Here is a 13,251-nt window from a genome sequence, read left to right on the forward strand (position 1 = left end):
ACCCTTTCATAGTGTACTTTTATAAACTATCAAGTTCTTAGATAACTCAGTTTATCCAAATAGCTAAAGCTTAATAAAGTGAGCGAAGACAAAGAGGCTAGATATACATCTTCAAGTCAATTACTGTTTACCTGAGTAAAGGTAAGGGATTTATAAACTATATTTTTAGAGTTTTTTTTTAAAGTTTTTTTAGAATCCTGGGGTTGAACGGTTGGCAAAGACATAAGTAGTTATCTCTAAGTCACTTTTTGTTATCCTGAGTATACTTGCATAATCTTAGGAATTTATCACTGTGCAAAAATCCATTCTAATCCAAAATACTTTGCAGACATGCTCCTTTTCAGTCTAAAATGGAGATCAAGGATAAGAGGGCTCAGTAGAAATCAGAGGTTCTGTGATAGTTGCTTTAGTTGGGTTTGTACCATGTGGTCATCTCTATTACGATGGTGGTAACGTGTCATGACTTGGGCTGTCTTTTAACCTGAGTAAGGATGGCTGCAAGCCCCATGGTTGCTTCATCCGGATGAGATCATCAGTCCAGATGAAGGTGAACCACATAGTTATTTAAGAACATTTATTTCCCTAAACAAGAGTTGAATCCAAGTTACATAAATAGTGAGTAGGTCCTTTTTTTCTAAAAAAAAAAAACAAACAAATAATTCTAAATAAAGAATTGAATCACATACATTGTAACAAATTCAGGTTACCTATGTTTAACTTTTTTTATATATCAACTTTTTGCTACAAGTTTTAAACTAACTTTACAGACTTTTTAAAAAAAAACTATATTCAATGGGCTTACAAACACTAGGATAAAGAGTTTACGCAGTAGTTATAAGAGATTCCTTAGGAACAGAAAATGAAGAAATGGTAGAGATAAAATTGTCACGAGTAGAAAGTAGAAGAGCTTAGAGATAAGAGCTTTTCGGAAGTGTAAAGTATAGCTGTAAGAGACTTGGTGTCATCTGTGCCAAGGCAGAAGTTATTACTGTAGGACAGAATTTGGGACTCAAGTGTGCAATTTTTGGCCATTGAGCAAGTGTGCTAAGGCCAAACTGTTTTTATAATACAGCAAGTGTTGTGTTTATAAAAAGAGAGAGAGAAAGAATATGTTTGGCGGGTGTGGAGTCGGGTGGGGGAAGGTGGTGCCTCCGTGGGCCTATACTGAGGCATCCCTTCCCCCTGAGGGACCAGTCACACGATGGTATTGTATAGAATAGAGTTTATTTAGAGTATGGGGAGGCGAGTTGAGAGGGTAGTAGAGACAGAGAAAGAAACACACACACATTCACAGAGAGAGAGAGAGAGAGAGAGAGAGAGAGAGAGAGAGAGAGAGAGAGAGAAAGAATATGAGTAGAGGCTGGCCATGAGCATGTGGAGAGAGGGGGAAGGGAATGGGGAGAGAGGGGGAAGGGACAAGAGGACAAAGCAGGAACGGGAAGGCAAGAGTGCAAGAGAAAGCAGAGAGGATAAGCAGCCCCTTTTATAGTGAGCCAGGCACACCTGGAGGAGCTTAGACAAAATACTAACATCAAGGCTTTAATGAAATCTGTCAGACTAAGGAGGAAACTGAGTCTATAAAGGAAAAGAAAGGGTCACAACTGATTGCCCAAAAGAAGGTTCCGGTAAGCTGCAAGAGGGAACTGATAGACAACAAGGTCACCATGAGGGACAAGGGCTGCAAGCAGGAACTCCTCTAGAGGGCAGATTTCAGTATCATACAGCCCCAGGAGAGAACTTCTGGGAGAGGGATACTAAGAGACATAAAGGACAGGGTCACAGACAGAAACTCTTCCAGAGGGAGGGTTCTAATATTTTAGAGGCCCGGAAGGGTATAGGGAAGTTGTAGGACTTCCCAGATGGTTCCTAGGGGGAAAGGGGGAAGAGAACAGGGTGACAATATGTAGGCCCAGGAATGTATATAAGGAAAGAGAGAGCAGGTACCTCTGAGGGGGAGGAGGTAAGAAAGAAGTCAGAATCAGGACTGGTACTAAAGGTAGGCTCTGGAGAACATAGAGAAGCTACAGGCTTCAACTCCTGAAGGAAGGCAAGAGAACTTCAGAAAGGAACTGAGAACAAAGGGAGCAGAGGAAGGTATATGTCATGGTGAGGAGAATGTCAATCTGGCACATCTACAAGAGAACTGAGAGGGCTGTCAGAGAGAAATGTTTCAAATCACAGAGGAGAGGTGTCACTTTCCACATGATAGAGGCCCCATCAGGCAAGAGGAGCTTTCTAGGACACTGGCGTTGTCTTTTGTAGTAGTCCAATAGAAGCAAAGCAGGCACCTCCAGAGTGAAACCAGTAGAAGAGGAGAGTCCAGTGGTTAGAACAGAAGAGAAAACAGCTAAAGAGGTGGACTCGGAAAGGCTTTTGGGGGAAAGGGGAGTTCCAACTGAGGCAGAGAAGTGTCTTATTAAAAAGATGCCCAGGCGACAGGTGCCCAAGAAAGCATAGCAGGCTCTAGGAGCCAGAGACACCAAGTAGAACCTTACCAAGAAAGTGAGGAGAGGAGAGACAAATGGTTAGAGCAGGGGGCCTGAAGAAGTAGCTGAGGAAGTGGACTCTAGAGTCAAATATGGTGAGTAGCAGCAGCCAGAAGAAACAAACAATCTATATATACCTTAGGAGAATCAAATCAGCAGTTTGCTTTGGTTAGGAGAGGCTGAGCCCCTTGGGTTGGGGGAGCAGCATGTCATACAGTCCCTCCCGGGTTTAGGTACCAGATGACTGAAATGAAGACATAACATTTCCAAAGTGTGGTTGAGAAGAGTACAGACAGGGACATCTGGAAAAGCCCAGAGCAGGGAGAGAATGTAGTGGACTAAACATGGCCAGTAGACTGAACTGAACCATGGGGTTGGGGGGAGAGAAGAGGAGAGAGAGCAAGCAGACCAAGAGTCAAGAGCAGAAGACCAGGAGAGAGTTATAGCTGCAATAGCAGGAATCAAAAGCTAAGGAAGAAAAGCAAAGCCCATGGGCTGGAGAGGGTTAGGGTAGCAGATAGAGTAAGGAGAGGTGAGAGGAACCACAGGTACTGAGTGAGCCTGGAGGCACGTCTGACACTCTGGGATGTTAATAAGCACCACAGTTAGCCATCTCTTTGGTACTTAATAACTGCAGCTCTAGGTATTCTGCACCTGCTACAGGATATTTGATCACACTGTGAGCCCCAAGATTGTCTTGTTTAATGGAAAAACCTGTCTCTAGTTGTGGTATGGCTCACCCTTAGAACACACAACTTTAATCCCTCTGGCTGGAAAAGGTGTGCCCTTAGTACACACCTTTAATCCCAAATAGTGAAGACAAAGTTAATTTGTAGAAGGAAGCACCCATGTTTGAAAGTGATGTTTAATTGAGTGGCAGGCAAAGTGACGAATCAGAGAAAGATTTAACAGAAAAGATTTGCCCAACTCTCTTGAGAAGAAAGCTACTTGAGAGGGCAGGAGGGGGGAGGGGGAGAGGAAGAGGGGAAGGGAAGGAGAGAGGGAGGGAAAGAGGGAGAGGAAGAGGGGGGGCAGTTTTACTGGGAGAGTTTTAGAGAGAAAGATTGAAGAGAGAGCAAGCTAGACACAGAGGACCCCCCAGAGAATGAGAAAGCTGAAGATCTGAGTTAGTGTGAAACCAAACAGAGGAAAAAATCAGAGACCAAGAGAGAAGCCAGATTGAATTAGTCAGCTTGGAGAGGATTTTGAGCCAGAAGAGCCGAGTTGAACCAGACAGAGAGAATTCAGAAAGAACTGGACAGGATGAGCTTACTCAGCAGTAAGTCTCAGAGCCTGAAAACATTCTAGGTCTAGATTAGCTTCCAGGCTAGAAGCTTCCAGGACTAGGCCTAGATTAGCAGAATATGGCAGTGTTCAGAGACGACGATTACTTAAGGTGAATAAAAGTACTTTAACACAGGACGGTGAAACACCCTCTTCTGAGATCCACGTTATAGAAACGTATATTCAAGAAAACATTCATAAACATAAAGTCAAATTTTAAAATGATAGAAAAGGAGTACTTTGAGTTGAGGAAAAGTCATAATTGAATATGGGGGTACTTGGGGGGAAGTGAATTGGAGGAGTGGATTTGATCAAAACATTCATGTACATACGTGTGGAGTGTGTGTAATGGAGGTTTTTGGTGCCAGATATGTAAAATAAGGACATGACTGCTCAAAGGTATGTTTGAAGGAAAGGTTTTTGTTGTATTAGCAAAAGTATAGCCAGAAAAATCCACAACAGGGAGAGAAAATGGTAGACTGGACCTGATCTACCGACTGAACTGGGCCATGGTGTGGGGTGGGGTCAGACAAGTATGGGCAAAGGAGACGGTGAGAGAGGAGGCTAAAGGAGGGAGTGGGAAGGAGAAAGAGAGAGAATGAGACAAATAGTAGGGTTTTGTGGGAATGAAAAACTCATGAGAGAGAAGCTCGTGAGCTGGAGAAGTTTTAGGGTAGGAGGTGGGGCAAGAAGAGCCACAGGTACCAAGTCAGAAGTCCAGTCCTATGTTTTGATAGGCTAATAGGCACCAGGGATCCTGACAGTGATGACAGGAAATGACACTTTTGGTAGAGAGAGTGGTGCCAGAATTTGGGGGAGTGGAGTATTTGGACCTGACTGAGAATCAAGGGAACATCTTAAATAGGTGTGCTGTAGGCAGCCATGAACATCTTGGGCTGCTGTTCACTGGAATCTTGAGAACCAGTGTTCTGGAGCCAGATGCAGGCTAGAATATATCTAGCTTGTGATCTTGGCCGAATTATTTTTCTCCCTCATTCATTCCACAAGCATGACAGGACTCCTGGCTCATCAACTGTGCTTATCAGTTTGTGGGTGTGTGATCCTAATAACAGCTGTATGTTTCAGGAAACTCCAGTGTTTAGTACTTAATTCAAAGGGAAATTCCCAATAAACGTTAATTATTAGGGTTTGCCCCTTTTCACTCAAAAAAAAAAGCAGGTAAATTCTTAATAAAAGCAAGTTATTCTTTTGAGGTTTGCTTCTAAAGGCAGCTTTTGAATTTAAGGGTCTTAATTCTTTCGCGATCACAGACACGCCCATTCCCGGAAGGGCAGGGCATTTCCAGGGCTACACAAGCCCTCGCCTAAACCCCTTTACTGAGCTGCTTTTAGTCCCACACCTGCTACGACTGAGGTGGTGTGAGAGGCCTGTGAGTGAATCCTTAGATAGAAAATCGCCGCAATGGAAGACAGGCCAGGCTGACAATGGCTCTGGGGAGCTTGTCAGCTCCGAAGAGACCCATAGGACGCAGGTCTGGCGGGCTTAGGGCGATGCGGCCCAGATAACAATGGTGGTAGTGAGGGTGGAGCCCAGCGACCCGCAGAGGAAGTCAGAGCGAGGATGTGAGTAGGTCTGGCCCAGGGGGGGAGGGGAAACTGGCGAAGACACATGATGCAACCCCACGCCCCCTCTTCATTTCCGATGCTCCAGCCTCTCCTTGCGGCCAGAACCCAAAGAAGTCCGTTCAGATAAAGGGGGCGTTAGCGAGGGCGGAGGCGAGGTCGTGCGGGGCGAGATCGTGCCGAGCGGGGTCACGTGCCCCCTAGGACCGCCCCTTAGGAAGCCACTGCCCGGCCCCCTGGAAGGGGCGGCAGCGGAAATGACCTCACGACGTCCTTTGCTGCGTGCGGCTACGTGGCGGAGCCGGCGGAAGCAGTTCCTTCGCTGGACCCAGAGTGTTTGTGTTTTGGTTCGTGAGGAGCCGGGGCGGTCTGAGGGGAGGAGACGGAGGGAGGAGGAAGAGGACGACGACGAGGAGGAAGAAGTCCTCGGAACTCGAGCCCGGCGACTCTGGAGGAGGAGAGAGGAAGGCGGAGCAGAGAGGCGGAGACGCAGCCCGGCAGGGGCGGCACGGCGCTCGGAGTCCCGCGTCGGCCAGTGTGAGAAGCAGCGAGTAGGCGACGCCGCTGCAACTGCGGCGCGTCGGATCTCCGGGCCGTGCGTGGCCTCACTGCCGGGAACCGCGCCCCAGGTAAGCTGCGGTCGGGGCGTGTCTCCGTGGTCCCCGGCTGTGCCTGGGCCTCCAAGCCTCCGTGGGCCCTCAGCTCTAGTGACTCATCCTTCCAGCAGCTTCCGAGCCTGGGACGCCGGGATCCGCTGAGGGAGCGGCGGGTGTCATCCTCTTCCCTTCACAAGATGGCGCCGTGGGAAGAGCCTGGGACCGTGGCGGTCTCCAGCCGGGTCCTTGGGTCTCTGTCCCGGCCGTCGAGCCGAATCGCATCCGGGGTGAGGGGTGGCTCAGGAGCGCGCCCACAGGGGCCAGCAGAGCTCCTGGCCCTCGCACCCCGTCTTGATGTCTCGGCTTCTTCCAGACAGGAACCCTGGCCTCAGCAGGTGGGGAGTGAGGAGCTCCGCCTACCTCTGACTGGTGTGGTCTGGCTTTGCTAATGGTGGGATCCTCAGGTCTTTTCCGTGGGAGGTGGTGAACCCAGACTGTGGGGCTCAGTGGGAGCAGGTTAACATCCTGACATCTCCAGAAGTTTAAAGCTTTGACTGTCACACTTGGCATATTAGTTTTTGCCTCGCCGAAATGGATTCAAAGTTCTGAATCAGTTGCCTTGCACGTAACTAATATAAAAACAAAAGCCAACCTATGTTACATCATTCAGAATATTGAGGGCTGCCCAGAGTGGTAAATTAACGTAAAATTTGAACCCGTAAGGTTGTGAACAAAGTATGCAGTACAACAGTGCCTGGCACAGTTTAAGGACGCGGTGCATTTTTAATCAAAAACTACCCAATCGTATAAGATAAATAATATTTTAACGATTCAAGATGTATATTATGCAGAAGTTTTCCTTTGCAGAATAAAGGTACAAGTAAGAAATACAGAGCCTCTGTGCGATGAGCAGTAGCTTCACTGAAGTAACCCAGCCCTTGCACTCAACATTAATATTATGGTCAGTCTGTGTATGTTTATAATTTGGTTTGTTTCCGGTTTGAGGTCTGTGGAAGTACAGATTTAGCTTTTGCACTTTAAGAAGCATTGACTATGAAGGCATCCACCTGTCATCCCAGCACTCTGGAAGCTGAGGTAGGATCAGGAGTCCAGGCCATCCCTAACCTATCCTGTGCTTGCCTAGGCTACAAGTCCCTGTATCTCAAAAAATGCCATGGGGATGTGCGGCAGGGAACAATTTTTAAAAAAACAAAACTAAGTACTAATTTTTGTTTGTATTTTCAATGAGAATTGATGTTTCCCTGAGATTTTGGAAGTACCGTAGTCACACAGAACAAGTTTTGTCCTGGATAAAATCATTTACTGTGGGTTGGGGATTTAGCTCAGTGGTAGAGCGCTTGCCTAGGAAGCACAAGGCCCTGGGTTCAGTCCCCAGCTCCGGAAAAAAAAAATCATTTACTGTTTTGTAGGTAAGGGACAGTTGAGAAACATTTAAGCTGAAGATATGTTGTGCGCTTTCAGTCTGTATGAGTCTATTGATCTACAAGAATGCATTAATTAATTAATTCACCAAGAGGCCATTTTAATTGCCAATTTCAAAGACTGTGTACTTAGAAAGCACTTTATTAGAGACTACATATGTTGTCTTAATTCTCACAGTTGTGCAGTGTTAGAGTATAATAGACATAGAAATTTGAAAATTAAAACTTTGCTGAGGCAGAAATTGGCATAGCTGGGACTAGACTTCAAAATCTGGCTTATTTTATGAATTAGGGAGAAATGGGAGTTTTACTTACTTTTGACAAGCTCTCACTGTATAATTCTGGATGACTTGAAACATACTTTGCAGACCAGGGTAGTCTGGAACCCTCAGAGATTCATCCACCTTTTTCTGGCCCTGAAGTTCTAGAATTAAAATCTTGGACCACTATGTCTGTTTCGAAATGAGCCTTGCTAAATATTTCTGACTGGCATGCTTCTGCCTCAGTTTCTCAAGTTCTAGGACCACAGGCAAGCTCCATCATGCTAGGCTGAAATGATAGTTTTATTTATGTGCTGTTGGTTAGAAGCAATTCAAACATTTCATCTATAAATGTGTTAGTATTTATTGGTAAAGGTAGGAACTCTTCAAAAGTAGTAACTATAAGGCTAAGAGGTGGTATCTTAAAAACTGAGCTGGACTTGGTGGGGCATACCTCAGGAGGCAAAGACAGATGTACTGATTGATGGGGCATACCTCAGGAGGCAAAGACAGATGTACTGATTGATCTCTTTGAGTTGAGGGACAGCCAGGGCTACACAGGAGACCTTGTCCTTAAAGGGGAGAGAACTGTCACTCCGACCAGCTTTTTCCAAAAACATTGCTAAAAAGAAAATTGTGTGTGTGTGTGTGTGTGTGTGTGTGTATTGTTAACCCCAAAGCAACCCTCCAAAATTACTGTAAGTAAATATGCCACTCCTGATCGTACCAGAGAAATCGTTATCAGCTAGGCACACAATCATGGGAGTTAAAATTATTTGTTGTTTGGGAATTACAATTAAATGAAAAATGAGTCATTTAATGGAAGCCTTCAGGTAGTAAACTCTAGACTTATTCTAGAAGCTTTCCATTTACTAGCATAATTTCCTTCAAAATAACTTTAACCCAAGTATTATGACATTAGAACCTAGTTTTCTTTTTCTGTCTGTCTTTCTGTTCTTTCAAGATTTTGGTTTTAATTTGTTTTAGTTTATATGTCTATGGGTTTGTGCTTATGAGGCCCGAGGAGGATGTCAGATCACCTGAAGCTTATGTTGTGAGTGGTTGCGAATCGCTCTGTAAATTGAATTCCAGTCACCTAGAATTGCAGTACTTATACTAATACTAAGCAGCCATCTCTCCAGCACCTAGAATCTGAATTCTTGACTTCTCAGATTGCTGTCACAGTTAATGTGTGATCTCAGTGAAGGTATTTAACCTTTCAATGCCTGTTTCCTCGTTGATAAGAATTGTAATAGTGCTTGATACTGTTGAGTGACTTTATTAAGTATATAGAACCAAGTCAAGTCTTCTTTCTGTTTGTTTGTTTTGGACCTAGAGCTCACTGCCTGCCCCAGCTCCAAAGTCAAATTGTTGAAGGTTAGTTGCTGTTTAGTTTTACCGTCAGGTCTTAACATGTGATCTGTGACTTTGAGTCCTGCCTCTGCCTTCCCAAGTTTGGCATTGCTGTTGCCACCACACCATACTGAAAACTTACCTCTTTCCTTTTTTCATTTTTCTTGGTTAATATACAGAGGTGGGTTATGGGCGACATTTTCATTTGTGTCATATTTTGTTTCCACTGTTCTTTTTTGTCCTGCTCTCTTACCCCTTCTCCATAGATTATCTACCTTCTGCTTTTTCTTTTTAAGATTTATTTATTATATATAAGTACATTGTAATTCTCTTCAGTCACACCAGAAGAGTGTATCAGATCTCATTATAGATGGATGTAAGTCACCTTGTAGTTGCTGGGATTTGAACTCGAGACCTCTGGAAGAGCAGTTAGTGCTCTTAACCACTGAGCCATCTCTCCAGCCCTTACCACCACTGAGCCGTCTCTCCAGCCCATACCTTTTGTTTTCATGATACACATATTGTATTACTTTTTCTTCCAAGCATTTTTTTCTCCTTAGATTTCTCAGTCTTTTTGAAGGTTAGCTTAAGGTGATTTTAGGCTCAAATCTTGTGCCATTATTTCTCCTTAAAGGTGGAAAAATAAACTAAATGATACTGGCTGTCTAGTTAGTTGGTCTTTACAATATAGTGAGTAAACTTACTAATGTGACTATACTGACTTAGTTTTTTTATTTACTTATTATTTGTGTCTCCATAGGTATTTTCTCCAGAAAGAAGAAAACATTGATACCTTGCATCCTGGAAGTTCATTTAGGAATCTGAAATCAGGGACTTCTTTATAATTTGGACATGGCTAATCGAGGAGCAACAAGACCCAACGGGCCAAATACTGGAAATAAAATATGCCAGTTCAAACTGGTTCTTCTAGGAGAGTCTGCTGTTGGCAAATCAAGTCTGGTGCTTCGCTTTGTGAAAGGCCAATTTCATGAGTTTCAAGAGAGTACCATTGGGGGTGAGATTCATATTTTCCTTTTAATATTTGTTCTAAATGTGATTTTGAATAGCTAAATTGATTGTGCAAGAGAGAAAAAAAGTTTTAGGAGACCTCAAACTTTAAAATATACTTTATTTTGGTGTTTGTTTAAACAGGGTGTTGTACTCTAAACTGTTCTGAAATTCCTGTGAATTTCCGAGTGGCGTGCCTCCGCCTTCTAGTTATGGGATTACAGTTAGAATCTAGCCCAGCATTGTGTTTTAACTCAAACAGTACTTAATGGTGGGGGAGGGGCACAAAATTGAAACCACTTGTTTATTTATGTAGGAAAGTCTTCCTTTTAAGACAAAGTCTAGTCCTATATCCCATGCTTCCTGTGAACTCTTGGCATCCCTACTTGCCTTGGCCTACCAAGTATAGGGCTACAGGTTTAGTTACCATACGCGGCTTTTTTTTTTTTTTTTTTTTTTTTTTTTTTGAGTCAGGGTGTCAAACCTAGCACAGCTTGTTTTTTGGGAGAGTGACATATGAGGAGTGGGACATTCATAAGACTCATATAGCCAAGGTTGGTCTGGAACAGAAGCTAGGTAATTATGGATGACCTTGAATATCTGGTCTTCTGCCTCCTGAGTGTTTACAGGTGGGTCACCACAACCCATGTTTGTGGTGCTAGGAATGAAACCCAGGGTTTTGTGCGTGGTAGGAAAGCACGAGTAAGGTATATCTCTAGGCAGCGATTTTTAACATATTTTCATCTTTAATCCTCCAGTGCATGCTACTTTTGTTAGGTTAGGGAAGTCACATGTTAATTTTCCTCTTACATGAAATGGAAATAACAGCTTTACCTGAAATAAAAACAGATGTTCTTATCTCTAAGCAAAGGATAAATTGTCAGCTAAACAAATACCAGAATAATTGTTGCTGAGTAATTTTTAGCATGTTAATATTTTATATAATAATTTTTTTGGATGATACCTGATTAGTATTTGATTTAACGTTTTTGTTAAAAATTTTAATTAAGTAGGAGCTGGAGAGATGGCTAAGCAGTTAGCTCTGGTTGCTCTTCCAGAGGTAAGAACTTTAGACCAAGACTATATAGACCAGTGGTTCTCAACCTGTGGGTCCAGACCTCTTTGGGAGGTTGAATGACCCTTTTGCAGGGGTTGCACATATCAAATTCCTGTATATCAGATATGTACATGATGATTCATAACAGTAGCAAAATTATAGCTATAAAGTTGCAACAAGATAATTTCATGGTTTAGGGTTACCACAGCATGAGGAACTGTATTAAATGGTCGCAGCATTAGTAAGATTCTGAGCTACTAACTTAGACAATAAGATTTATTACTGAAAGTTACAGTTGCTAGGCATGGTGGTACATCCCTTCAATCCTAGCACTCAGGAGGCAGAGGTGTGTGCATTCCTCTGAATTGGGAGGTCGAAACAGGAGAATTAGGAGTTCACATTATCTTTGGCTATGAGTTTGAGGTAACCTGCTCTACATGAAATCCTCCCTCAAAACACAGAGATCAGAGTATGGTCACACACATCTTTAAATTCTAGCCCCCAGGAGACTCAGGCCAGCCAAGGCTCCAAGGTGAGACCCTGTCTCAAAAAAAACCCAGTAAAATAAAATATACACTACACATGGTGGTTTATGTCTGTTGTAGTCCTAATACTTAGCAATGTGAGATGTTAGGATTGCTGTGAATGTGAAGGCAGCCTAGGTTACGTGAGAACTGTCTCAATAAAAGGAAGAACCAAGTAAACCAGTAACAAATGAAGTACAGAAATGTAAGAAGCAAGTGTTTTCTAAACCTGAAATTCCCTAAAGAAATTAGTTATGTAATTCATTCACACAGATAATATGAACATTTTACAGCCAAGTTTATGGAATTGGGCATGGTAAATTCTTAGTAATTTTAAGTTCATTTCTTGGTTTTCACAAATGTGGCCAGACATGTAAACAATGGATTTCACTCAACATCAAATGAGTTACTTGCTAGATGATTACCTTGGGGAGTACAGGTAAATAGATTACTACTTGTATATATGTTAAAGTTTCTGGTTATTACAATTAGTGATAATGTAATTTAAAGGGGTGGGTTGCAGAGATGGCTCAGTGGTAAAGAGCACTGGCTACTCTTCAGGGGTAGGGTTCAAATCCCAGCAATCACATGGTGGCTCACAACCATCTGTAATGAAATCTGACAATGTACTCATACATAAAATACATAAATAAAATGAATAGTTTTCTTTTTATTTTTTTTAAAGATTTATTTATTTATTATATATAAGTACACTGTAGCTGTCTTCAGACACACCAGAAGAGGGCATCAGATCTCATTACAGATGGTTGTGAGCCACCATGTGGTTGCTGGGATTTGAACTCAGGACCTCTGGGAGAGCAGTCAGTGCTCTTAACCACTGAGCCATCTCTCCAGCCCATTTTCTTTTTATTTTAAATGTGAATAGAAACTAGTAGGTGTTTCATTTATTTGTTTCATTTAGAGACAAGAGTTTTCTTTGGACTGACCCAAACTCACTGTGTTAAGGCTATCCTGGCCTTAAACTCATAGCCTTATTACCTCGTGCTGGAATTACAGGCTTGGGCCACCAAACCAGGATGTTTGTTTGTATTGTTTGTTTCTTAAGACAGTGTTTATGTATATGATCTCTGCTGACGTTATGTATTATATGAGTATTGACAGAAGTGTATGTGCCACAGTGCATATTTGGAGGGCAAAGGACAACTTTCTGGAGCTGGCTCTCCTTCTATAATACATTTTCAGAGCTTAAACTCAGGTCATCAAGTACCTGGTTTACCCACTGAGCCATTTGCCTGCCCTAAAATTATTTTTCATTGCTAGACAACATATGATAGTTTGATTCAATTGTCAACAGTATATGCGTGTATCAAAACTGTGTGTTGAAGTATATTTGACTTTTGTTCCTCAGTTATATCTGTGCTGTCTTTGTTGGCTAGGCCAGTGAGGAAATGAAAAGACAACTGTAGACACACATAAATAGCTGGGATTGGTTGGACTAGGATCTCTAGAAGAGAAATCACAACAATCCCAGAAGCACCTGTTAATTTATTATAAAGTTGAGCAAGGAAGCAGGATTATTACATATAGCAGAACAAGGAGTAGAGGTTGTTACATAAGAATAAACAAAGGTAAAGTTTCTGGTATACAACTGGATCAAGGAGACAGGTTTGGCCAATCTTCATGACAGAATTGTCTGT

General features: G+C 42.9%; 1 protein-coding gene across 7 annotated transcripts in view; it reads left to right on the forward strand.

Annotated features, from left to right (window-relative positions):
• Nucleotides 1-5,109: 5,109 nt before the first annotated feature.
• Nucleotides 5,110-13,251, forward strand: part of Rab5a (RAB5A, member RAS oncogene family) — a 28,905-nt gene continuing 20,763 nt past the window's right edge. Inside the window, exons 1-4 of one of the 7 annotated variants that reach the window (XR_015628889.1) lie at nucleotides 5,110-5,982; nucleotides 6,955-7,044; nucleotides 8,988-9,028; nucleotides 9,765-9,852. Coding sequence is in view for 3 of the 7 variants with exons in the window: in XM_087567537.1 (XP_087423663.1) it covers nucleotides 9,857-10,019 (163 nt within the window). In the remaining 4 variants the exon portion in view is untranslated. 7 annotated transcript variants of the gene reach the window in all.

Source organism: Rattus norvegicus, chromosome 9 (assembly GCF_021556685.1).
Source record: "Rattus norvegicus strain SHRSP/BbbUtx chromosome 9, alternate assembly SHRSP_T2T, whole genome shotgun sequence".
Lineage (NCBI taxonomy): Eukaryota > Metazoa > Chordata > Mammalia > Rodentia > Muridae > Rattus > Rattus norvegicus.